This window comes from Lipomyces oligophaga (assembly GCF_038497815.1).
Source record: "Lipomyces oligophaga strain CBS 7107 unplaced genomic scaffold V1516scaffold_4, whole genome shotgun sequence".
Classification (NCBI taxonomy): Eukaryota; Fungi; Ascomycota; class Lipomycetes; order Lipomycetales; family Lipomycetaceae; genus Lipomyces; species [Lipomyces] oligophaga.
In genome coordinates this window covers 1,205,834-1,231,378 of record NW_027117788.1, presented here as the reverse complement: position 1 = coordinate 1,231,378, position 25,545 = coordinate 1,205,834, and the positions used below count along the sequence as shown (strand labels likewise).

At 42.0% G+C, this 25,545-nt stretch overlaps 12 protein-coding genes across 12 annotated transcripts; 7 read left to right on the top strand and 5 right to left on the bottom strand.

The window, feature by feature from the left end:
* Positions 1 to 480: 480 nt before the first annotated feature.
* V1516DRAFT_675773 (uncharacterized protein) lies at positions 481 to 1,981 on the top strand. The gene has a single exon (XM_066922309.1). The coding sequence runs from the start codon at positions 555 to 557 to the stop codon at positions 1,851 to 1,853; it is 1,299 nt and encodes a 432-aa protein (XP_066777606.1). The 5' UTR covers positions 481 to 554; the 3' UTR covers positions 1,854 to 1,981.
* On the bottom strand, positions 1,834 to 3,269 carry V1516DRAFT_638220 (ribonuclease III domain-containing protein). The gene is made up of 2 exons (XM_066920060.1): positions 3,158 to 3,269; positions 1,834 to 3,103 (listed from the first exon to the last, which is right to left on the bottom strand). Exons 1-2 carry the CDS (start codon positions 3,218 to 3,220, stop codon positions 1,994 to 1,996), a joined length of 1,173 nt encoding a protein of 390 aa, XP_066777605.1. The 5' UTR covers positions 3,221 to 3,269; the 3' UTR covers positions 1,834 to 1,993.
* An 85-nt stretch (positions 3,270 to 3,354) lies between these two features.
* Positions 3,355 to 4,313, top strand: V1516DRAFT_675770 (uncharacterized protein). The gene has a single exon (XM_066922308.1). The coding sequence runs from the start codon at positions 3,407 to 3,409 to the stop codon at positions 4,079 to 4,081; it is 675 nt and encodes a 224-aa protein (XP_066777604.1). The 5' UTR covers positions 3,355 to 3,406; the 3' UTR covers positions 4,082 to 4,313.
* Positions 4,314 to 4,387: 74 nt separating this feature from the next.
* V1516DRAFT_675768 (WD40-repeat-containing domain protein) lies at positions 4,388 to 7,073 on the top strand. Its single transcript, XM_066922307.1, has 3 exons — positions 4,388 to 4,617; positions 4,679 to 5,391; positions 5,443 to 7,073. The coding sequence occupies exons 1-3, from the start codon at positions 4,432 to 4,434 to the stop codon at positions 6,986 to 6,988; spliced, it is 2,445 nt and encodes an 814-aa protein (XP_066777603.1). The 5' UTR covers positions 4,388 to 4,431; the 3' UTR covers positions 6,989 to 7,073.
* Positions 7,061 to 7,726, bottom strand: V1516DRAFT_623957 (dehydrase and lipid transport-domain-containing protein; the record flags this gene model as incomplete). The annotated part of the gene is made up of 2 exons (XM_066919642.1): positions 7,061 to 7,324; positions 7,391 to 7,726. The coding sequence occupies 2 exons, from the start codon at positions 7,724 to 7,726 to the stop codon at positions 7,061 to 7,063; spliced, it is 600 nt and encodes a 199-aa protein (XP_066777602.1).
* A 2,917-nt stretch (positions 7,727 to 10,643) lies between these two features.
* Positions 10,644 to 11,160, bottom strand: V1516DRAFT_664525 (uncharacterized protein; the record flags this gene model as incomplete). Its single annotated transcript, XM_066920602.1, has 3 exons — positions 10,644 to 10,771; positions 10,818 to 10,935; positions 10,987 to 11,160. The coding sequence occupies 3 exons, from the start codon at positions 11,158 to 11,160 to the stop codon at positions 10,644 to 10,646; spliced, it is 420 nt and encodes a 139-aa protein (XP_066777601.1).
* Positions 11,161 to 11,518: 358 nt separating this feature from the next.
* V1516DRAFT_675759 (PRELI-like family-domain-containing protein) lies at positions 11,519 to 12,772 on the top strand. Its single transcript, XM_066922306.1, has 2 exons — positions 11,519 to 11,873; positions 11,988 to 12,772. Exons 1-2 carry the CDS (start codon positions 11,791 to 11,793, stop codon positions 12,496 to 12,498), a joined length of 594 nt encoding a protein of 197 aa, XP_066777600.1. The 5' UTR covers positions 11,519 to 11,790; the 3' UTR covers positions 12,499 to 12,772.
* Positions 12,773 to 12,911: 139 nt separating this feature from the next.
* On the top strand, positions 12,912 to 14,304 carry V1516DRAFT_675757 (uncharacterized protein). Its single transcript, XM_066922305.1, has 2 exons — positions 12,912 to 13,479; positions 13,530 to 14,304. Exons 1-2 carry the CDS (start codon positions 12,926 to 12,928, stop codon positions 14,146 to 14,148), a joined length of 1,173 nt encoding a protein of 390 aa, XP_066777599.1. The 5' UTR covers positions 12,912 to 12,925; the 3' UTR covers positions 14,149 to 14,304.
* V1516DRAFT_675754 (uncharacterized protein) lies at positions 14,099 to 14,800 on the bottom strand. Its single transcript, XM_066922304.1, has 3 exons — positions 14,694 to 14,800; positions 14,497 to 14,632; positions 14,099 to 14,425 (listed from the first exon to the last, which is right to left on the bottom strand). The coding sequence occupies exons 1-3, from the start codon at positions 14,694 to 14,696 to the stop codon at positions 14,358 to 14,360; spliced, it is 207 nt and encodes a 68-aa protein (XP_066777598.1). The 5' UTR covers positions 14,697 to 14,800; the 3' UTR covers positions 14,099 to 14,357.
* V1516DRAFT_675752 (Fms-interacting protein-domain-containing protein) lies at positions 14,782 to 16,090 on the bottom strand. The gene is made up of 3 exons (XM_066922303.1): positions 15,508 to 16,090; positions 15,104 to 15,449; positions 14,782 to 15,059 (listed from the first exon to the last, which is right to left on the bottom strand). The coding sequence occupies exons 1-3, from the start codon at positions 15,954 to 15,956 to the stop codon at positions 15,015 to 15,017; spliced, it is 840 nt and encodes a 279-aa protein (XP_066777597.1). The 5' UTR covers positions 15,957 to 16,090; the 3' UTR covers positions 14,782 to 15,014.
* On the top strand, positions 15,969 to 20,041 carry V1516DRAFT_638205 (putative ATP-dependent rna helicase dhx8). Its single transcript, XM_066920059.1, has 3 exons — positions 15,969 to 16,358; positions 16,415 to 18,283; positions 18,336 to 20,041. Exons 1-3 carry the CDS (start codon positions 16,238 to 16,240, stop codon positions 19,913 to 19,915), a joined length of 3,570 nt encoding a protein of 1,189 aa, XP_066777596.1. The 5' UTR covers positions 15,969 to 16,237; the 3' UTR covers positions 19,916 to 20,041.
* A 95-nt stretch (positions 20,042 to 20,136) lies between these two features.
* Positions 20,137 to 25,409, top strand: V1516DRAFT_675750 (uncharacterized protein). Its single transcript, XM_066922302.1, has 3 exons — positions 20,137 to 20,669; positions 20,828 to 20,982; positions 21,041 to 25,409. The coding sequence occupies exons 1-3, from the start codon at positions 20,627 to 20,629 to the stop codon at positions 25,319 to 25,321; spliced, it is 4,479 nt and encodes a 1,492-aa protein (XP_066777595.1). The 5' UTR covers positions 20,137 to 20,626; the 3' UTR covers positions 25,322 to 25,409.
* Positions 25,410 to 25,545: the final 136 nt, after the last annotated feature.

Sequence of the window (25,545 nt, the reverse complement as noted above, 5' to 3'; positions counted from 1 at the left end):
AAGAGGAAAAACTTGATCTAGACAGAGGAGGAGCTGAAGGAACTGAAAATCTCATTATGTCATTTGAATGAGTAATTTTAACCGAAAGATATTGAAAATATTAGCTGTTACATATATAGATACGATGTTGCATTGAGTATTGTAATAAAAGTCCGTTGAGATGTATATTTGGACCATTCCTGGCCGAGCAGTTCTAGAAACAGATATATCTCGAAATATCAATTCAAATGTCAGCTTATCAAATATCTTGGTTTTTGAATTGTTGTTCGCAAGCTAGACACCCGCACAGCATCTTCTTGTAGACTTACTGTTCTACATCTTAACCTAATAACCACGATCCTGAGAGATCAGGAACCGAAGTCCATTTTTGCTCAGTGCGGCGGTTGGGACGACTCAGATAGGAAAGAAGACGCAGACCAAGCGTGCTGATAAGATCAAAATTGGAGGGCATATATCAGAGTAGAAGTTGAATATGATATAATTTGATTTGTGCTTAGGAAAGCCAAATACGACACAAACACAGATATAGAGGATCAGTGATTTTTTCAAGACAAATGCTGGTATTCGTTTTTCTCGTGGCTCTAGTGCTTTTAGCGATTGCTTATCAGCGCAGACGAATTAGCAGACAGACAGCAGAGACACCACGCGAAAAGCAGCATAAGTCTGGATTCTACAAGGATGAAGCTATTCCTCGCCCGACTCCGTTTCCAGAACTGACGCTCTCGAAACTCGCGACCTATGACGATCGGCCATGGCGTGCGTTTCGGTGGCCGTATCATCAGACGATGTCTATCTTTAAATTAGACATCAACCACTGGTTGGACATGGACAAATGGTATTTACGGTACATCACTGAGCGGATGGATATCATTCGTCGAACGGGTGACACATACTGCGCTTGTCTTCCTGATGGAGTCGACGCTGCAGAGGAATTGCTTGACATGGTTGTCGACCATATGACGACGCGATATCCGTCTCTGTTCGTTCGAACAGCGACTGGTGTAGATAATTTAATCACCAAAGAACACATTAATCTGACTCGCCCGCTGGTAGAACCTGCGTTGCATCTTGTTGCACGAATCGCGAAGGAGGATTTTTACCTTGTCAAGCGGCGGCCAGATGGTAAACACTATCTTGTCGCGGCCGTGGTGCCAGCACCAGGAGGTTTTTTCGGAGTCAAAGACAAAGTCGGCAAGCATATTGACCAGATCCATACTGAGGTGCCATATTATGAGGAGAAACTTAAAGTTTCCATGGAACGCTGGTTCGGCAGAATGACCGCTAGCGATCCGGTCGAACGCGCTTCGTGGTTTATCTGCTGGGATCACGAGCTGCTTTGCAATTCCATCTACTCCTTGTCTGATGGCGAAAAGGTCGATCCGAACACAGATTTCACAAAGTTCAATGTCAGAGTCTGCGCCCAGACTCTTCGCCGGTTGCCAAAAACACAGGCAATTATTTTCAGCAACCACCCGATTTTCTATTCGATCGAGGAAATGAAAGATGAGCCGTTCGTGCCGTCCATTTTGAAGAAAGTCATCTTGGATGGTCCAGAAAAAATTCTGAAATATAAAGGTTTTGAAAAATTTGATGAGCATCTCATCCCTTATATCGACAGTTTGATACAGCGTCAGATTGATCTCGGAATTATCTCCGCTGATGATCCGGTTAGAACTCGAAAAGCGTATCCGTTCGCTGACTGGTATGATCCTCATAAGGAAAACCATGGGGAAGGCTATGTCAATCCTTATTGGGCGAAATATGGGATCACTCCGCCATCTCCAGAATCTGTATTTGCGCCCGGTTCTTTGTCTCCTTCAACCATGCAAGCTTCACTTGATACAGTATCGTAGGAGATTGAAATTTTTTTGATTGCATTTTTCTTAAATCTAGTTCATTTGGAATTCATATTATAATATACAAAAACCTACAATAGTAGGCTATTGGTAACAAATACATTTTGCGTACTTAAAAACTTAAATTCGTTAGAAAGCTATAGAGTTGAATATCCTTCTTTGCGTGCCTCAGCTACCATCAAAGGCCGGCTCAAGGCGTCCATTGCAGCTCTTGCGCCGGCGTCACGTAAATTCAAAGCATTTCCTCTGCCTAAAACTTTGCCATGAACCATAGCGCATACGGTAAAGAGCCGATCTTCTCCTTGTCCACCAGTTACGGCAGGTCTTTCAGTGACATATTCAACTTTGTTTTGTTCAATCCCGCCCAAAGCTTCGTATAACTTAACCTTGGCCAATTTATCCAACGGTAGCTCTCGCTTACTCAGACGTTTCTGTCGGACGATCCCCGGTAATGCAAGTGCCATGATCCACGACTGCGCATCTTCAGATCGACCTTCTTCAGTCAATCCCCCGATGTAGGCTTCAAACAAATCTGCGAACACCTTCGTGTTGGACATGACATCTGTCGTTTTCGCGACAGAGTCCGTGACTTGCAGTTCCATGCCGAATCCGTATAGAGCTGCCCAGCTAGCCAGATTCTGGTTGGATACGAACGTCGACCGTAACTCTGAGAGCTCGCCTTCACTGGCTTGAGGAAATGCAAAATAGAGCAAAAACGAAAGAGTACTGTTGACCACCGAGTCGCCGATAAATTCAAATCGCTCGTAAGATCCAGAATCTTTTGTTTTCGATCGCTGCGAGTTTTCATTCGCTAATGATTTGTGTCGAAAGACCCGTCTGGTTATCGCTTGCGAATTAATAGCCGGTCGTGGTGGTGGCCATGCCGTCGAAGATGCTACAATGTTTGTGACGCCTTGCGCGAGCTTGCTCAGCGGAAGTAACGAAAAGTTCTTGTCAGACACTATATCTTTCTCGCGCTTTGCCGAATAATCCACATCCAACCACGCCAATCCTCCCTCATTGTATAAATTTTTCAGTGACATAGCCAGATGGATACGCCGATCTATCTCTGTCTTTTTCTTAATACCATGATTCTGAGAGAAAAAATCATCCGGACAATCCTGTAGCAATGATCTCAACGCATTCAAGGCTTTGTCGACCTTTTTGATCATAGTTTCTTCTTGTTCCGTTAAAGTTCTGATACGCGCTACGGTTTCTGCTTCTTTGACTTCATCTTGGTTTACCAGCTGTTCCAGTTAGAGTCAGTTCATTTAGATTTTATAAAAGAAAATTCACTGAACCTTAGCTCGTTTAATTCTCTTTGTCAACTCGTCTTCGGAAATTCCTGCTTCTTTCTTAGCCATCGCAAATGATTCTTATAGAAAGATCAGATTTCTCAATAATCCATTCAGTTGGGTTGGGTGAGGAAAATGGCAAGTTGGGAGAATCTCCCAGTACTGGAATTGCACTATTACCTGTTTGTGTTTCAACATCTAGAATTCTCTACGCATTTGTTTCAATTCGTATCATTAGGGTTGGCAATAATCACAATGCATTTCGTCAATCTGTTTTTAGTTTCGTTATTTATTTTTAGCTCGTACGTTAAAGCTGCGACATTGCGTGGAACACTTGAAACTGCACCGGGCATAAAATATGACCCTTCGATGACCAAAATCACATTGCGTTCGTCAACAGCGATCCATACGACTACACTGAAACGCAGTTCTTCTATTGCGGCATTCGCCTTTCCAAACGTCACGATTGGATCCTACATGTTATATGTTTCCAATCCTGATCATATCTTTCCAGTGTTGCGCGTTGACATTTCAGATGCGGACGTGGCCATTTATCAGGCACACCGAGGAAACGATTGGACCGTGACCGGACCCCGAGTAGCATATCCAATCGAATTAAAACCAATTGGTCCAGCAGTTTATTATGTTCCTCGAGAAAGTTTTAACGTTCTCAAGTTATTCAAAAACCCGATGCTTTTGGTTTCGCTCGTTACTTTGGTCATGGTTTTCGTGATGCCAAAGATGCTCAATAGTCTGGAACCGGAACAATTGAAAGACTTACAAGAACGACATTCGAAAAATCAAGCTGTTTTGAATAATCGAAACCCGATGAATTTCGATATCGCAAGTTATCTGGCGGGGAAAACGGCGGAGTCAACTTCATCCGAGCCCGTTGCTGAGTCTGAATCTACGATTAGAAGTCGAAAATGATCATAATTTTTAAAATAGAATATACGGATTCAATTGAGTTGTATTAAATATACCGAAACTGTATGAGCAATTTTCATCAGTTTCTTCGAGTCTTGATGAATTGAGATCCTTTAATACGTAATCCCGTCAATGCGAATACGCAGTAATCCTAATACAGCTTAACATATAATATTATATCTTGTGAGATAATGTAATCTTTTCAAAATAATAAGAACTATTAAGTAATTTTTCCAGGACTATCTCATTTGGAACTTTAGAGAGAATACTTCAAAGTCCCAACCGAAATTTTTTGAATTCCAGGCCAACGATTGATCCTTAAAAGCCAACATTTCTTTTCACTTCAAGCAGAAATGGCTTCTGCAGCGATGTCCGTGTCAAATATTAAGACTGCTTTTGCGCATACTGCAATCGAGCCATTTTTCACAGAGGGAACCGCGTCAGTGAGCGAGGATCAGAGAATTCTGGCAACTGCCTTCGCAGATGACGTTGTACTTACATCGATGGACGATGGCCGGAGGATAAAAAAGATTGACGGGGTGTGTTTTACATTATTTTATGTCATTTTAAATCTCTGTCTCATATTAACTTGCTACATAGGATTCTGAATCTGTCACTACGCTTGCGCTCTCTCCAGATGGACGGTTCTTAGTCGTCTGTTCTCGCTCTTTGCAGATGAAAATTTACGAGCTCAACTTACCCGAAGTTAGATTGGTGAAATCTATAAAAGCTCACGAGGGACCGGTTATTGTTCTTAGTATCGATAGTACATCTACTCTAGTTGCTTCTGGTGGGGCCGATGGAGTCGTTAAAGTCTGGGATTTGGCAGGTGGATTCAATACACATACGTTACGAGGCCACACTGGTGTTATCAGCGCGCTCCGAATATTTGGCCAGCGGGGAAGCACTAAATGGGTTCTTGCTTCTGGATCTGATGACACTCAAGTACGTATTTGGGATCTTGTAAAAAGAAAATGTACTGCTGTATTGGAAGATGGTGGACATGTCAGTGTCGTTCGTGGCTTGGATTTTAATGTTGATGGTTCTCTCTTGATCTCGGGAGGCCGAGATAAAGTTATAAACGTTTGGAGCACTAAAAATTACAAGCTATTAAATACCATTTTGGCTTTCGAATCCTTAGAAACTGTCGGATTTCTCGCTCGTGGGATTTTAACTGACTCTCAAAGTCAGGTTATTTTTTCAGGTGGTGAGCGAGGTCTTGTCCGGTTATGGTCTACCACTACTGGCGAAGAATTATCAACTGAGAAGAAAATTTTAAAAACTTCGGAGGAAACTAGTATATCAGACATTCTGTAAGTTTTGGCACTCGAAATTCTTCAAATTTAATGTTAACAATTTGGCAGATATCATCCGTCATGGAAGAATCTATATGCGGTGTTATCCGACCAAACTATAACCGACCAATCGCTAGAATCTATTGACCTTCTCACCAGCCGAAGAATTTTGGGTAACAATGGCGAAGTTATCGATCTTGCATTTGTGGGTCCAGTCAATGATGAAGGCTTTTCACCATATCTTGCTCTGGCTTCCAATTCACCTGAAGTCAGAATATTGTCGACTTCGAGTTTAGAATCCTCGGTTTTGATTGGTCATACCGATATTGTCATTTGTATCGATGCTTCAAGTGATGGCCTTTGGCTTGCAAGCGCAGGAAAGGATAACGAAGCTAGGATTTGGCATTGGACGATTTCAGATGGAAGAAGCGGCAGGTTTGAGTTGTATGCTACGTTTACGGGACATCTGGGTTCGATTGGGGGAGTCGCATTGGCACGTTTAGTAGAACAAAACAAGTATCCAAAATTTCTTGTCACCGGATCCCAGGACACTACTGTGAAGACGTGGTCAGTTCCCAAACGTTTTGAGAGTGGAGCAGTAGTTTCCAAACCCATTTATACCAAGAAAGCTCATGAAAAAGACATCAATGCGGTCGACATTGCGCCTAACGATGAGTTTTTCGCCACGGCTTCACAAGATCGAACAATCAAGATTTGGGACTCAGAGGAGGGAGAGGTTGTTGGAATACTTCGCGGACATCGAAGAGGCGTCTGGAGCGTCAAATTTTCAGAGCATGAAAAACACATCGTTAGCGGAAGCGGAGACAAGACCGTAAAAGTTTGGAATTTGCGAGATTATACATGCATCAAAACCTTTGAAGGACATACAAATTCAGTGCTGAAAACTATTTTTATCAGCCAGGGGAATCAAGTTGCCAGTGCTGGTGGCGATGGCCTGGTGAAAATATGGGACATCAAAAGCGGAGAATGTAATTCGACCTTAGATAATCATGAAGACAAAGTGTGGTCGCTCGCGAATCGAGCTGATGATCGAGTGATTGCTTCCGGCGGGGGAGATTCAGTTATTACATTCTGGGAAGACATTACCGAGCAAGAAATTGCACGAAAGGCAGAGGAAGCTGAAGCGCTGGTAGAAAAGGAACAAGACCTAGCGAATTTCATATACAAGAAAGAGTGGAAAAACGCTATTCTGCTTGCGTTATCTCTCGACCATCCGGGTAGGTTACTTAATTTGTTCAGCACAGTGATTGCGAATAATGAAGATCCCGAGACGATAATGGGATTAGCAGCCGTGGATTCAGTAATTGCTTCGTTGGAACCTGATCAGATTGGCCGACTACTCCGTCGAGTGCGGGACTGGAATACTAGAGCAGGCACATTTGTTGTTGCACAGCGAATATTACACGTTTTGCTGTCCACATTCCCGCCAGAGAAGCTTATAGAAGTACCGGATATTAAAAAAATGTTAGACGCTCTGATTCCGTATTCTGAGCGGCATTTTAATCGCATGACTAGTATGATGGAGGATAGTTATGTGCTTGATTTCACACTGCGCCAGATAGACGAAGTTTTATCGATTAAAGTCGAGGATTGATGTATTTTATACTTTGAGTATTCCACATAATTAGTCTAGGAATACCCTGCTGTACATGTATAATAATAATTTCTATTTCTTTGAAGACTGGCAGTTGCGCTTCTGCTGTATTTTATGAACCTGTAACATCCTACTTTCGAATGCTTCAATCATGATTTTTGCAACAGCGGGAGCAAATTTTGCCGATACGGCATTGTAGAGCGGCGAAGCAAATTGAAATTTCAAGTCGAGAGTTAGTTGACCATGTTGGGGACTAAATTGGTTTGGGCCGGACGCTTGAGAGACTTGCCATCTGCTGTATAAGACTTTGAAAAGCGAATGCTTAAATGATTCAGCCTATTCCGAATTAGTTAGTATAGTGCTAAATCCAATATCATCCGCAAATTAAATAATATCACGAACAATTACTGACGTCGGTTCTAAACATATGAGCTGACTTTCGAAGGATTCCTCAAAAGATTTCCATCCGACTCCTAAGACAGCTTTTGTTGGCTGCTTCGTCTCCGGATGCCGCTCAGTCACAGTGGATTCCACGCAATAGGGCACAAAATGTTTATACTGGTCCACGTCTGAGACTACCTGATAGAGCAGACTCGGAGAATACGGCAGCACTCGAGTAATTGAAACTGTTTGGACTGGTATTTCGATATTCGGAAGAGTGAAGAAACATCGTGTTCGTGCTGGGTTCCAGATTGAAGTGCGTGCTATTAATAGCAGTGGCCGAAATGATCTCAACATATGTTTAGAAATTTAATTGCGTGTTCATTGATTTCTGTAGATGAATAATTTGTCTTCCCTGAATGCTTCCCTAAGTGCGGCGGGTTCTGGAGTGTCCGCAGAACATGAGAATTTCTACTCTCTTTGCAATAATCATAGCACTACCGAAAATTAATTATCAACTTTTTCGCGCCTATTATGCCTCATAAACTGCTCGAAGCTCGCATAGTATACTAGTCGTTGGCGTAATTAATACTACGGATCTCCATTGACTAAGGCTAATTTGTAATTTTTGATTCGGCTAACAAGACAAGGAAAGACCTTTTCGGAGACTGACTATTCAGTTCGGCATCGCTCTCCTATAACTAACATAACGCTTTTTGAATAGTCAAGATGATATACAACTCATTTTTGAAGTCTTGTAGCTTTCACTGCGTGACTCTCTTGTTCTCGAAATCTAGGTTTGCATCATTGTATGTATTATTCTTCCAACGCACTTATTTTCGTATTCAGGTCTTTAAACATCTAATATTTTTTGCACAATTGATTAGTGGATAGTACTATCCGTAAGCTGTCTCATTTGTCTCCTTTATGTTCTCAGGTTCCTCGCTCCGTGATAAATCGTAGAAGCTTTTATGGTTCATACTGTCTTCAACGCGTGGAAAATTTCCATTTTTAACAAGTCCCCAAAGTGATTGTAATAATTAAGAATGTATCATCCTCATCAAGATACTATTCACTAATACCTTTTAATACATGTTTCGCATTCAAATCCTACAAAGACAATATCCGATTTCGCAGATATCTTTCAATCAAACCAATCCCTCAGTTCAAACCGCCACTTTCCCCTTAAATAACGGTTCTATGCTCTGCCGTAGATCTAATAGTCATAACCCTTATACTGCGCAAACAATTAAGATGCTACATTTTAACGCAAATTAAATTCATGACATGAAAATGAAAGCCAAACATAGTCGTCCAGACGACTGCTCACGTGCAGACGTGATACAGCACAGGGCTGCTGTCGCGTGCGTGATTGCGATATTGGCGCTACTTGCGAAAGAACAGGCGAATAGCCCTTCCAGTTGCAGAGTTACATTCACAGTTTTTTTAAAGAACGATGGTTGGCTGTACGAAGTTTAGTCACCACCATCGTACATTCACCTCATATTTTGCGAGAATTGTAAACCGTCCTCTTCATTTGGAAGTCAACTACCCAAGAGATAAACTACTCTAAAGCAAGTTATCTCTAAACCGTTAGTGAGAATCTCTCTCTTATTGCAAGTTTATTTTACTTAAACTTAGTAAATGATGTGTACTTCAATCGCTTGACTGAAGACTCTGTAAAAAACATTTAACTAGACGTAACGAAACTCACTAGTCTCTGCTGCAAAATATAAACACTGACTTTCAAGAGCATCTAAAGCTAATCAAAGTAAAAACTGATTGCTTTGATCATTTGATAATCAATGAATTCTCACGGAAATTATCCAATATAATATGGCAGAAGAACCCAAAGTAACACTACAAATCATCGGACATGCGGAAAAAGAAGTAATTAGGAAGATCGTTTGTATGAGACTACGATAGTAAAATTAAAAGGAAACTGAAGAATCTAACAATCAATATCATCCTGAAGCTATCGGATTTAATTAATCTTCTGAGGAAAGCAGGTGAAGGATTTGTGTTCGGGCTATGAGTGCTGCAACGTTTTCTCTAGAGATGCAAAATTGAAGTCTTGAACCGCATTTTGAAACGAAGATATTACTCTTATGATAAAAGCATGCTAATAGTAATTTTTAACGCATAGAGTGATCGACCACAAATTCGTACGGTCTTTGAGCTAAACGCTACCCTAATGGTATATTTGACTACAATGGATATCGCTGATGAACTAAAGCTATTGACTGCTGCTGCTAGTTAGATTTTGTGAAGGTCTTTCCTTAATTCCATCCATAATTTTAAGATCTACTTATAAATTTAGTTTCTCTGGATTGTGCTGATTTGCCTTTTACATTTCTGATTGGCAATCCCAGATATCAATCAATAATTAGTCTTTTGTTCATGAATCGTACTGGCCCTTGGCACATGTAGAGATCTCAAATTGGAGCACCATGATATTCTGGATTTTGCAGTCGCTTATCAAAATTTTCTTTCCGGAAAAGCGTAGAAAAAGAGACCATCATCACATCTATCTTGTGGATTTTCTAGATTGCCATGAACTTGGTGGTTGCATTATATTTGACTGGGTATCAAAACTACTCACAGACACTTTCTGCCGAATATGATTTCAAGGTCAAAATAAACACACATTACAAATCATCATATCACATTTGTAATACCATTAACAGGAATGGGCTAACTCAATTCTGACGTCGTAATACATGTGAAAGCACTCCCAAATTGTATGCGAAAGCAAGCAGCAAAAGATTTCTCAGCAATTCCGAGGCAAGACCTTCAAACTTCAACATCAGACATGAATATATATATATAGCAGTAAGAATATACAATCTCCCCCAGACTATTAGTGACATAGGTCTGTAAAAAATTTTGAAGTTCTTATTGTAGAATATCGATATAACTACTCCGATAATCTTGAAGTGATTTAGAAATGGGCCGAAACAGCGTCTATCCACGATTTCAAAAGAGCAGCATAATTCTCCTCAATTAATGGCTGAAGAATATTTAATTAAACAAAATTTTTGCTTCTGTTTAGCTGTATGCTGTATGAAACAAAAAACCGCAACTTGAGCTTTGGAACTTGACCTATCAAGTATTCAAATTGCTGGGAAATCAACATAGTATGGACGCCAGTCTGCCGCCAGTCTGCCGCCGTATGATTGATTACCCTTCTTCAAATGCATTGAAACACCTATAGATATATACAGTATTTGATTATACAAAGTAACATAATTTATATTACAAAGAAATGGAAGAATCACCAAAAAACCAGTTTATGTAGTAATGAAGTGATTCGCGAAACATATCCTGAAGTAGACTGCGACCGAGCCAAGGATCGTTCTTCAAGGAGTGATTCCAGTTCTTGCTCTAAATTTGCAACACGATCTGCACCAGTCAGCTTGCCGAATTGAACCTGTAGTTAAATATTTACCTGATAATTTTTCTTCAATTTCATCGGATTCTAGTTTCCACCAAATCCAATGAAAAATCATGTACACCAATGATCCTACGATGTAAATTCGAGCTACTGGCCATAAAGTGGACGATCCCTATCTAATCAGTCAAATTGTTCCACTAAATAAATCCAAAGAAGTCCGTACAAATGGCTCCGGCTGCGAAGAGCTAGATTGCGAGCTTGACTGTCGACATGATGTATATATTTGAAGCAAGCTCGGACTAGACCTAATCGATTCTATCGGTCGCAAGTTTTGCCGAAGACCCATTAACAGTCTACTTGAATCTTGTAATGCTGTTCGTCTTAAAGTCCTATTCATCTCAATATTATAATTACTGATAGATTTCCAATGGTCCCCGTTCGTTTCTCACTGTCGATGACATATCCAAATCTGCCAGCAATCATGTGATCTTAAGCGAAACGGATGCGAACTGTAATTGAGTGGACGAAGTAATTAACCAAATCCCTAGGCATGAACCAGTGGAAAACAAAAATATTACATAATCCAGTCACGCGACGAACGTGACTAGTTGTCCGTCCCCGCACAACGGTGACTCCGTCCAATAAACACGATCCCGAAGTCAGTGAGTGATCACAAGTCACGATCCGGTCACGTGGAATGACTCGGCTGATCTACTTTTGCAGTAGAGCTGGAGAGTATGAGTGGAAACAAGGTCAGTTCGGGGAGTATTCTCAATTCATCATCAATATTTTCCAGAATATTTCGATTTACGCTAGCTCTAGGCGTTGTTTTGCGTTTAATTGACTCAATTCCGAACCGCTTGCTAGCCTGTGTTAAGTCTCAGCTGTCCTTGCATTGTTGCTTGTCTGCTTATTCTCCACCTGGATTTATTTTTTCGCCTTCCGAGGCTCTTCACAACTCAACCGACAGTGAAACTCACTCAGCCGACAGCCGATTAGCTGTCTATTTACAAGATTTAAGCTAGCCATGGTCAAATTCTACAAGTCATTTTATACGCATCAGCACGATTTCAGTACTTTTAGTGTTGCTTATTTTCTGCGGTATCCGAAGTAAGTGTATCTTGTCGCCGGAACTTTTCCCCGCAAATAATGCATTTGCTGACCGGATTTCGGGGAATTGGCTGACTTGAGATGATTGATAGAGCATAACTAATTCCTGTATAGTCCCTATGCGAAACATGTCATTAGTGTTGATACGCTAGATCGATATGTCGATGAACAAGGTCGACTCCACACTCATCGTCTCGTCATCAAGCGCGGCAAATTACCTAAGTGGTCACAGGTTCTATTAGCGTCATCCGGAATCAATATTTCTGAGAGTCTGATCCTTGAGACTTCGATCATCGACCCTAAGAACCAGATTATTCTTGCGGAGACGAAAAACATTGATTTCACGAGAATCATGCGTGTTGTCGAAACCTCAACCTTCAGAGGTGCTCTAGCCGCTGATCAGAAAACACCTGTTGTAAAGGCGTTCACAACTGTGTCGTTTCTTTCGTCTTTCGGATTTGGTTCCGTTAAGGAGCGGCTGGAGTCTTGGGGCCAATCGAAGATGTCAGAAAATTTGGCTCGTTCGCAGAAAGGCATGGCCTTTGTCATGGATAGACTACGTGAACAAGGAGGAAAGATCAAGGCATTTCAGCATGCTATGCAACGAGAAATCGAGCCGTTATAATTTCTGTTTCTTTCTATATTCATTATAGTCTCCACTCTCTCACTTTTATTTTACGCTTGTATATTTTTCATTTCGTTTTAACTGAACTTGGGCGTTTACCTACATCAAAAAATGTTGTCATCGTTTATGCATTTACCACTCATGTGCGTTTGTTCTTTTGGAAATATTTGTTAATGTATTTTTTTCTTTGGCGTTATTTTTGATTGTTATATTTGATCGTGGATTCCGTTGTGTTATCTTGAAAATTTAATGCTAGTTTCTTCTCTATTTCTTACTATCCTCGCACTATTTGCCGTTCTAATTAATGGCTGATCTGGAGCTGGTACCTAAAATACTTTGTCACGTGGACATGTTTCTCAGATACAATCAGAGGTAGACCTCATCGGCTCCTAACTAATATTTAGATGTAGGATCTAATGTCGAAGCTATGTTAGTGAGTGAAAATTTACTGAGCAGAGCATTAGGTGGACCGTATTCGGCTAGTCTTACGCAACTATCAGAAAATGAAAATCAACACGATATTTTGCTTCGAAATAAATCCGCAAACTTGAAAGAAAGGTCACAAGGGCTACTCCCACTCGAACAAACACAAATTCGAGCTGCTGTTGAGCTGGAGAAAGCATGGAGATTCAAGGGTCCGAAGTATCGACATGATGTGAAACGAGTCGACTTTCTTACCGAATTTATTCATTTTGCCTCTTATGCATTCCACGCAGTCATCGACCCTGATTCCGTCTATTTGCTAGCTGCGAATCTGAACTCGCTGGTTTTGAATGATCAAACCGCGAAAAGAATAAGAATAATCTCAAAGGATACCAGCATTTTCCGTTTGATCGTGAAGTTTGCATTTAATCTAAAAAGTAATTTTGGATTGTTAGTGCGAACCACTTCTCTGCAGCTCATTGATCTCTCTTCAGAATTCGCGGTCGAAATTTTCAAAGCGTTCACGCCTGCTGTGCTTCATTCTTTCCTAAATACACTGTAAGCGGGCATTGAAATTTGATTTTGTAAAATTAAGGCTAATTTTACAGAGCCACTAGCTTATGCTGGTTGGTGAAAGCTCCTATTCAAGACCGACTCTGGCGAAATGAAATCCATTCAATAGTGCCGGAAGTCGGTAGTGTGCCTCCGTATTGGAGACAATTGATGTCCTTTTTCATGTTCAAAAGAAAGGACGTCTTTTTCACTTTTGCATTGATTGTGGTTGCCAAGGGTACGACATTTGCTTATTCGCATTTCATTACAGAAATTCCCTTGCGGTCAAAAGATCCCAAACTAGCTGATGTTTCGACGGGCCTAGCTAGAAAAATTAGCAATGATCGGTACGGCCCTATTGGAGAAAGCCTTATTAGGTTTGTGCAATTTCCGATTACTGTATTCTATCAGCGATATCGCTGGACAATAGCGCTATCTCCCGAGGCCGCAAACACGCTGATTAGACCGATCTTCGCAAGCGTATCGTTTCGTGAATTTGTCTTAATCGAAGTTTATGATGCACTATCTAACTTTGTATTTCGAGAGCTGGAAACCGCATTAACATTTGCAGCAAGGTATTTGATACTGAATATAAAACGGACGATCGCAAGAGAGCAGAGATTGCGCATGGAGGTAGAAGACAGAAACAGCATACGCCGACGACGAAGGCATTGAAAACTGCTTGAGGAGTTGACAGGAGTTAATATTAAGGTTGCATTGACTATAGAATATTTAAAATTATTATTATATATACAGCTGTCTCAAGTATGACGTTTAAGCTAAGTTTTTATTATTTGAGGCGTAATCCTTCCAGATCAAGATCATTTGAATATCATACAAAACTTTTGTTCCGGCGTCTGTGTGCATCCGCAAATCTCTAAAATTTACTTGAAAAAAAAGGCGCTAAGTAATTCCAAAAGCAAACCACCTGCGACCAAAAAGACAAAGAAGTCTAAATTTAGACGAATCAGTATTGAGTTTATAAATAATAAATCGACACATTGTCTTGCGACTACTACATACAGATCCAACCCCAAGAGACCGGGGGCTTTTCAGCTTTCTTCTTGATGGAAACTGACTCAGCTTTGCCTTTTTTCTTTTCCTCACGTTTCGCGTAGCGCTGGTTAGCTAATCGTTGAGCAGGAGTTTTTGCTTGAGCCTGAAAGATCATTTAGTTTGGGAATTCACAAAATATTTCAAGCCGCCTGTGTGATGCTTACCATTGTAAAATGTAAAACAATAATATATTAAGAGATAGAAAAGAGCCTATGAAAGCCGATCAACTTTCTATTTACAATCCAAACGGACCAACCTCAGCAACTGTATTGTAGGACTTGATTTAGAAATAGATACGTTTCCCGAAACAAGTCGTTTGGAACTGTCGATGAGCTGTCGCCGCACAGGGGAGATCCTACGTAATAGATTCTGTTCTTAGTCATAAAACTTAGCTTTCTTACATGATTTCAGATTTGGATTGCATCTATAAGATGCAATTACAAAATACAATTTGAAAATTAATGCAATATATTGTTACAGAGATTTCACATATCTGTATTGTCAAATACAGTTTTGATGGGTATAGCGCTCTGATATCGTTAGACAACGGTCTGATAGCGGTAAAGATACGTACCTCAATGAATGTTTGCAGCTGCTTATCCAAAGCAGCCAAGTTTGCTTTCTGCTTCTCATTTTCAGCAATCAAATTAGCTTTGAGTGCACTTAACTCCGATTTCCTTTGGTCCAGAGCTTTCCGCCTGTCTCGTTCATCGTTTAAGCGTGCAATATTTAAAGCATGTTCTTCCGGTGAATATTCGTTTTTCACTAGTACTCGATCTTGCTTCAAAACTGATTCAGTGTCTTGCATGACGACGTCTGTGTCACTTGACCTGCTATTCTCTGCTGTGGGAATATTAATCTCCGGATGATCATTCGAAAACTCTTCTAAAGAGACCAAATCCACAGAATCTAATAAGGAACTAAACTTTTTAGTATACACTAAAATTCTAACGCCTGACCTGACGAAATAAAACTTACGTAAATTCGTTGGAAGCAGCTATATCTTTCTTCAGATGCCGCTGTTGATATAACGAATTTTGCAGTATTGATTGCAGTTGATCAACTTCATTTCGTTTTTCAACAATGGTCTCACGACTGGATCTAATCGCCGTTTGATGCTTGCGATTGATAGCACGTAGTCTTGCTAATCTAGCTACCATTTCTTTATAAATCATAATGAATTCTTCTCTCAAAATTCGTTCTTCATCAGACACTGAGCATTCCCTTGAGGGCGAATTCTGTATTGAGTCGTCATTTGTGCCTTCTTGAACTGCATCTGGCTGTGACGTCTCTGACACTTCATTAAACTTTTGAAGCTGAGCGAGAGAGTCGAATACTCGACTATTTAAATCTCGCAATGACTGAACAACTAAATGCGCTTCCAGCAATGACTGGTCTCGAATTTGAGGAGCTTCTAGTGACGGCATTAATTGCTTCTCGTCAATTTCTTCGCTCGATTTGTGTCTCTTGGTAATTTTGTGATTATTGATAAATTACGTGAATATAGCAATCGCGATAGATAAATAAAATTATTATATTCACAATCTTAGAAAAGTTGATCTTTCTGCTGTTGGATTGCAACGTTGCAGTCCCAGCGAGCGCCGCAGGAAGTTTTCAGTATTCATCGCCACTAATTTGCACTACACTATCAATTCGTCTCCTTCCATTTGGATTAGATTTTAAAGCTCCGTTCCCTCGTGGATGCATTATGGGAAGTTCTACCGAATACGAGAAGTATTCTCGCAAAGATGGCAAATTGGACGACTTTGAACAGCTTCAATTGCTATCATTGGTCTCCAAGATCACACACGAATTGGAAAATCATTTGGGTACTACTATATCATTTTTATTGGCTTCCTAAAATTTGTAAACTAACAATATGTAGGATCAAAGGACAGATCTTTAGCAGAAAAAGTCATTAATATTCATGAGACTGCATCGGATTTCAATGATTTCAATAGCAAGCTGAACAATGCCGGTTTGAAATTCGAAAAACCTTTGGCCGAGTCTGTTGACCGGTTCATCAGAGTGACACATCCACGATATATCACTACACGAAAAAAGTCCACACAATTGCATGCCGATGATTTGAAAAAGTCAACAGACGAACAATTTGCCCGTGTTCGTTCAAGGCACAGTCGGGGCGACGACGATTTAACAGAGGATCGGAAGAGGCATAAGTCTTCAAGAAACTTGGATGACAGACATCGAAGTAGTCGGGACTCGGAAGATCGCTATCGTTCTAGGCATTCTGGTGAAGCCGAAGAAAGAAGAAGACGACACATCCATGACGAAGATCGTGAAGATTTGGACCGAGAAAAGCGTCGGTCTAGGAGAGAGCATGACAGCGAGCGAGAAAAAGTTCATCGTCATAATACATCAACCAGAGATGAAAAGCGTCGTCGTCACAGATCATCTTCTCCAACAAACACCAAACAACTTGACGATGAACCGCAGTTATACAAAATATACAAGGGCCATGTTAGTAACATGAAAGATTTCGGCGCGTTTGTCACTCTCGACGGTCTTAAGAAGAAAACAGACGGCTTGGTTCATGTGTCTGCAATCCAGAGCGGCGAGAGAGTTGAACATCCAAGTGATTTATTGTCTCGATATCAACCTGTATTTGTCAAAGTCACCGCAATCCAAGGTGATCGTATAAGTCTCTCAATCAAGGATGTCGATCAACGAACCGGTGAGGACCTATCTCCTACTATGAGGCTGGGCACTGGCGCAAATAGCTACATTGCTGGTCAACGATCTGAAACAGATAGATACAATGGTAATTCTACCAGAAATGCTACCAAAAAGCGGCTCACATCGCCTGAGCGCTGGGAAATCAAACAGCTTATTGCTTCTGGAGTTGTCAGTGCTGGCGATTATCCAGATTTGGACGATGACTTAAATGCGATTGCCGAGGAAGCAGATGTTGAACCAGATGAAGATGTTGATATCGAAGTTCGTGAAGAGGAGCCACCGTTTCTAGCTGGCCAAACTAAGCAAAGTCTAGAATTAAGCCCGATTAGAGTCGTCAAAGCTCCTGATGGATCTTTATATCGTGCAGCAATGACTGGTACAACTCTTGCCAAGGATAGACGAGAGCAACGACAACAAACTGCACGAGAAGAAGCTGAAAAGAAGGTGCAGACTGCAAATCTCGAAGAACAATGGGAAGATCCGATGGTTGAAGCGGGAGCTAGGCCACTGGCCGAAGAAGTCAAATCTGCATCTATCAGTCGAATTGCGCCAACGATGCCTGAATGGAAGAAAAAAGCACTGTATAATAATAATTCATTTGGGAAGATTACAAATCTGACTATTAAAGAACAGCGCGAATCGCTTCCTGTATTTCAGCTGCGTGATGAGCTAATTAAAGCTATTCGAGAAAATCAACTTCTAATTGTAGTTGGAGATACAGGGTCCGGAAAGACAACGCAAATCACGCAATATCTTGCTGAAGAAGGGTTTGCAGAAAACGGAAAAATTGCATGTACACAACCACGTCGTGTGGCTGCCACTTCTGTTGCTAAGCGTGTAGCAGAAGAGGTCGGATGTAAAGTAGGAGACGAAGTGGGATATACAATTCGATTCGACGATCGGAGTGGTCCTAAAACGAAAATAAAGTATATGACGGATGGTATGCTTCAGCGAGAAATATTGCTCGATCCCGATTTGAAACAGTATACGGCGATCATGCTTGATGAAGCACATGAAAGAACGATTGCAACAGATGTGTTGTTTGCGCTTTTGAAAAGTAGGTTTAATCGATTTTATTCGAAGTTCTATTTGATAACGTTGAATTTTAGAAACAATCAAACGACGTCCAGACATGCGAGTTATTGTCACTTCTGCTACACTAGATGCCGACAAGTTTTCGGCATACTTTAACAATTGTCCGATTCTGTTCATTCCCGGTCGTACATATCCTGTCGATGTTATGTTCACTAAAGAGCCTGAGACAGACTACCTTGATGCGGCATTGATCACAGTAATGCAGATCCATCTTTCAGAGCCAGCAGGTGATATTTTAGTCTTTCTGACAGGTCAAGAAGAAATTGATACAGCCTGTGAGATATTGTTTGAACGAATGAAAGCACTAGGATCCTCAGTTCCAGAGTTGATTATTTTACCGGTCTATTCGGCTCTACCTAGTGAAGTTCAGAGCAGAATTTTTGAGCCAGCACCAGAAGGTAGTCGAAAAGTTGTTATTGCAACGAATATTGCAGAAACTTCAATTACTATCGACGGTATATATTATGTTATTGATCCTGGATTCGTCAAGATCAACGCATATGATGCGAAACTTGGAATGGATTCATTAGTCGTACTTCCTATTTCGCAAGCACAAGCAAGACAACGAGCTGGTAGAGCTGGTCGCACCGGACCTGGCAAGTGTTACAGATTATATACCGAGCAAGCCTTTGAAACTGAGATGCAACCAAGCACAGTTCCAGAAATTCAACGACAGAATCTGTCGCACACTATTTTGATGCTCAAAGCAATGGGAATTGACGATTTACTACATTTCGACTTCATGGATCCTCCTCCTACTAATACTATGCTATCTGCTTTGGAAGAATTATATGCTCTTTCAGCATTGAATGATGAAGGATTGTTGACGCGATTAGGTCGTAAAATGGCTGATTTCCCAATGGATCCCGGATTGGCAAAGGTTTTGTTGACATCGGTGGATTATGGTGCTTCTGAAGAGATCCTGACGATCGTGGCGATGCTATCTGTGCAGACTGTGTTTTATCGCCCACGGGAAAAGCAGCAGCAAGCGGACCAGAAAAAGGCGAAATTCCACGACTCGACGGGCGACCATCTGACTTTGCTGACAGTATTTACAGCCTGGAAACAGAATGGTTTTTCTACTTCATGGTGCTATGAGAACTTCATTCAAGCACGAAGTATGAAGCGTGCTCAGGAAGTCCGAGAACAGTTGGTTACGATCATGAGGCGATATAAACATCCCATAAGGAGCTGTGGTGCTGATACGGACCGTGTCCGCCGAGCGTTATGTGCTGGATTTTTCCGAAATACCGCGCGTCGCGATCCTCAAGAAGGATATAGGACGTTGACAGAAAATACGCCTGTCTATATGCACCCATCCTCGGCATTATTTGGAAAAAACGCAGAATATGTGATTTATCATACTTTAGTGCTCACAAGCAAGGAATACATGCATTGTGTCACGACGGTCGAACCGCGATGGTTAGTTGAAGCTGCTCCGACGTTTTTCAAAGTGGCAGACCCTACAATGCTGTCGAAACGTAAGAAGCAGGAGAAGATACAGCCATTGTTCAATCGATATGCGTCTGATCCAAACGAGTGGAGAATTTCACAGCTGAAGAAACCGACGAAGTCCGGAGCAACGTTTGGCTAAAGCTTAAATACTAAAGGCAATATTTTATTTCCTACTATCCATGCTATCTATATATTGTACAACAGAACAGGGCATGTATGTGACCTACCATAGAACCCATTTCCTCAGTACTATTCTCCATACGGGAACAGAATCGTATTCATTTCCCTATTTTTAATCTCTCAGTTGCCAGACCGAGCATTACTAAACGCCCCCGCCAAACTATTCACGTGACTACATCCAGGCCACCATAGCCACGTAACGAGCCTCCGAGTAGCCACGGAATGGCTGGTGACGCCATTGCAATGTATGGTTGCATCAGCCACCGTGGCCACACTAGGGTGAATCATCGTACCGCTAATTGGCTGGCAGCTGTGGCACGACACGATTGCCACGATGGCGCAATCCGCGCTAGTCCATACCTGGGTGTGGCTTCCTGTTTGAACACTGGGGCGCGGCTCATTTTCTGGACGAATTTTTTTTGTTTGATTTTATTTTTCATTTTGCAGCGCTTTTTGCGACACACCGCTGTGTTCCATCGGCCGACGACTTTGGGCGGGCACTCTCTTCCTTCTCCTCTTTTTCTACTGCTTACTTCTTTATCTCCAGGGAAAACCCGCAGGAGAGATTCTTTTAAAACGAGCGGAGTTCCTGTCGCCGTCGTTATTGTCGTTCGTGGTGTGCCGATTTAGATTGTAGTTTGCTTGCTACATTGAAATTCGACTTACCGCAATGGCTCCTCAGTTGGGCTATATTTCTTCGCGCGAAGATGCTGGTGAGTAAAGTCTTCGGTCCCAACCGTGTCTCGCGTTATTGTCTGTACTGCTGTTTCGTAACAGAATGGATGCTTAATGTTTGTTTGCTCTAATTTAGCGTATCGGTTGATGACCTTCTGTTCTCATTCTGGTTTATATTGACTTCGTTGTTTATTAGCCGCCCGCATCGCGTACCTGTTTTCCGACCTTGTTCTTTCTGTTCAGCCAAAACTTGGTAAACCCATAGAGTATGGCAGTTTCCAGTTCGCTCTCGAGCGTATGGTCCATCGTAAAAACCGTGGTATTGTGGCCCGTCGAGGAACTTATCCCATTGTGAGTTTTATTTTCATTATTACCCTCAAATGCACAAATACTGATTGTCTTTCTATAGGTTCGCTCGCTTCGTTATAACGCCGACCCGTTCTTGACAGCTCTCGACGAGCTGTCTTCCAATACTTTTATCTCCATTACTACACCCTCAGCTGCGCTCCCAGCTGCTATTCCACATTTGGCCAAACTCGCAAAGTTCCCCGTAGTCATCCATGTCTCCATGAGCAGAGATTTCCCTGACTTTTCGGAAATTACTGCGCTTCGACAGCTCGGCTTTACTCTAGTTCAGTCATATAATTTGCGTGAAGTTCAGGACCTCGCTATTGCCTCTCATTTTCTGGCCATTCGTACAGGTAAGGCCGTCGTCCACTTCTTTCACCAACCTATCGAGGAGGAATCTCAGATTCCGTTTGAAGATGAGACTGCCATTGCAAAAGTTTTCAACCGTGAGTCATTGGTCCGACCTGAACACGATGGCAGCAATATTGGTACAAACATCTACTGGAACGACGCGGCGGGTATCAGTCCTGTTGCTGTTGACTCGGAGGAATCTGCTGAGTCTACTGAGGAAAAAGATTTAACGAAAATTAAGTACACTCCTGCAGAGCTTTTTCACGCAGTTGAGACTGTATTTGACCTTATTCGTGCTTCTACAGGACGCGTATATAAAGCGTTTGACTATCATGGTCCTGCGAATGCAGATACTGCTCTTCTCATTTTTGGCTCTTCTGCAGATAAATTCATCTCTACCATTAGCCAAGCTGCTTGGGGTGATAATTACGCCAAAGTTGGCGTAATTACGGTTCGAGTGTACCGACCATGGTCTACGACCAGATTTCTGGCTTCTATTCCCAAGGCAGTCACCCATTTGGGTGTTCTCGAACAGCTACATCGTCAGACTACTAAATGGGGTCCAGTTCTGCTTGATGTCATTTCCTCCATCAATGTTGATATTACCAAACCTGCTTCTATTTCTAACGTCGTCGGTTACCAGCTTGGTTTCCTCGATGAGCGGACTATCCGCCAAGCACTTCGGGGAATTATCCAGAACATTCAGTCTCCTTCTCCTATCCAGAATCTATTTGTTGGTTCTCCTCCTTCTCATGATATTGACGCAAGATATGCTCTAAAGCTTCCTGAACTCGAGACTGCCTACTCTAAAATGTTATACAATGTTTTTGGTGATAAGTTGACCGTTTTAAACGCTTTGGATAAAGAGGATGCTGGGATTGCCAAGACTATCACTAGCAATCCTGAATATGGATTCGGCTCTTATATTGCTAAGGAAGAAGAAAAATCGTTTTACATCAGCAAGTTGCAAGCTGCTGTCCAACAGGGTGTTCTTGCTTCTGCCACTAGTGAAGCGGTTTCTCGCTGGATTGTACTCAATAGCGAGAACTCGCCAAAATTAGCCGATGCGGCGCTTGCTCTAGTAGCCGCTTTGGAAGCTGATACTTCATCGGTCTCTTCGGATCTGCTGCAGGATAAAGGGTTATTGTCTCCTTCCAGTTCATGGATTGTAGGTTCTGACGCTTGGGCTTACGATTTGGGTAACTCTGGTGTCCATCATGTTTTGGCATCCGGCAAAAATGTCAACATGCTCATAATAGACACTGAGCCATACTCTACACGCTCGGTAGCTGATGCATCCCGGCGAAAGAAAGACATTGGTCTTTATGCGATGAACTATGGTAATGCTTATGTCGCTTCTGTAGCTGTATATAGTTCTTACTCCCAGTCTCTGCAAGCATTTATCGAGGCGGACAAATTTGACGGTCCTTCGATTGTTATTGCTTATTTGCCGTATAAGGAGGAGACTGATTCACCTCTGGCTGTTCTCCAAGAGACTAAGACCGCAGTCGATACTGGATACTGGCCTTTGTATCGCTGGGATCCTAGTGTTGAGGAAGATGGTCTTCCTAACTTTCAACTTGATTCTATGGCACTGAAAAAGGAACTTAGCGACTTTTTAAGTCGAGAGAATCATTTGTCTCAGGTGGCTCGTCGGGTCCCTGTGTTCAGTGAAAATGTTGCAGGTTCATATGGCTCTGAAGTTCGCTCTCAGCAGCAGCTTAAGGCCAAGAATGCATATTCTAAATTGCTTGAAGGTCTGACAGGTCCGCCGCTGACTATTCTGTTTGCATCAGATGGAGGCCAGGCCGAGAACGTCGCCAAACGCCTTCAGCGACGCGGTAAAGGTCGTGGTCTTGGTGCGGTTGTCATGGCCTTGGACGATTATCCTTTCGAAGATTTGTCAACGGAGGAGAATCTTGTTATCATCACATCTACTGCCGGTCAGGGCGAGTTTCCTCAGAACGGTCGTAATTTCTGGGAGGCTATCAAGTCATCTACGGATCTTGATCTCGTTTCTGTTAACTATAGTATTTTCGGTATGGGAGATAGTCACTATTGGCCACGCAAGCAGGATAAGATTTACTACAACAAGCCTTCCCAAGATCTCAATCACCGACTTGAAATACTCGGAGCTAAGGTTTTGACTCCTTTAGGACTTGGTGATGATCAGGATCCTGATGGATACTCCACTGCATATGGCCCTTGGGAAGCTGAATTGTGGAAAGCGCTTGGAGTGGACGGTGTTGGTACTGTTGATGAGCCTCCACCACGGACAAATGAAGATATCAAAATCGAATCTAATTACTTGCGTGGTACGATTGTGCAAGGTCTTGCAGATGAATCGACGGGAGCAATCTCGGCGGATGATGCGCAGCTGACCAAATTTCATGGCACATATATGCAAGATGACCGCGATATTCGAGACTCTCGTAAGGCAGCTGGACAAGAGCCTGCGTATTCATTTATGATTCGAGTTCGCTTGCCCGGTAGTGTCTCTACACCTGCGCAGTGGTTGGCTATTGATAAGCTTGCTACGACCAACGGTAACCATACATTCAAGTTGACAACTCGTGGTACATATCAGCTTCATGGAGTCATTAAGAAGAAATTGAAAGCAACCATCAAGGGAATCAATGTTGCATTGATGGATACGATTGCAGCATGTGGAGACGTTAACCGTAATGTTATGTGTGCGGCTGTTCCTTACAATAGTGCGCTTCATAAGGAACTTTCAGATTGCGCAAGACAGATTAGTGACCATTTGCTTCCAAAAACTTCCGCATATCATGAAATCTGGTTGACGGATGACAATGATGAAAAGAAACTTGTGTCAGGAGATCCAGTAGTGGACTATGAGCCACTTTATGGAGCCACATATTTGCCACGCAAATTCAAGATTGCTATTGCTTTGCCTCCATACAATGATATTGATGTTTTTGCCAACGATGTCGGTCTGATTGCCATTGTTGATAAAGATGGAATACTTGAGGGATTTAATTTCAGTGCGGGCGGTGGAATGGGCACTACTCATAACAACAAAAAGACATATCCTCGTACAGGTACTATTCTTGGTTTTGTTAAGACGGAGCATGCTGTTTTGGTGTGTGAGAAGATCATGCTTGTGCAGCGAGATAATGGAAACCGCAAGGACCGAAAGAACGCACGATTGAAATATACCATTGACCGACTTGGATTTGAAGTTTTCAAAGAGAAGGTGGAGGAGTTGATGGAATTTAAATTTGAAGAACCTCGAGACTACTCGTTCGAGTCCAACATTGATCATTTTGGTTGGGTTAAGGATGAGCGAGGGTTGAATAATTACACCATGTTTATTGAGAATGGACGTATTGAAGATACGGCTGAGTTCCAAATGATGACTGGATTACGAGCAATAGCTGAGAAGATGAAAGGCGAGGCCGGATTCCGATTAACGGGTAACCAGCATTTGATTCTTGCAAACATTGCGAACAAGGACAAGTCAGGCATCGAGGCTTTGATGAAGAAGTATAAACTTGATAATCTGAATCATTCTGCGCTTAGGTTGTCTTCATCTGCTTGTGTTGCATTTCCTACGTGTGGCCTTGCAATGGCTGAGTCAGAGCGGTACTTGCCTATCTTTGTTGGCAAATTGGAAGAGTATTTGGAAACGCTTGGTATGCGTCATGATTCAATTGTACTGCGTATGACCGGTTGTCCAAATGGCTGTGCCCGTCCGTGGTTAGCAGAGGTAGCAATGGTTGGAAAGGCATATGGTGTCTACAATCTGATGCTGGGAGGAGGTTATTACGGTCAGCGGCTGAATAAATTATACCGGTCGTCGATTAATGAGCAGCAAGCTTTGGAAATTTTAAAACCGATGTTCAAGCGTTGGAAAGATGAACGGGAGGAAGGTGAGCATTTCGGCGACTTTGTCGTGCGTGTTGGAATTATTAAGCCGACGTTGTCTGGATTGACGTTCCATGATGATGTTCCCGAGGATGACGAATGAAATTGAAATGTAATGAAATGCAAAATTTTGTTTATAATATTGTTTATTAGTGTATTTTGATATTGAATTTATTTATTTTGGAAATATATTTTGGAAATACAGTAATTTGTTCACGGGTATGATGCCGATATCGCGTGGCCTGAGACTTCTGCTTCGCTGACGTCAGAGTTGGGTGAGACTCTAGAGTGGCTAGAACAAATTTCTATTGTCTAGTCCGATGGCTG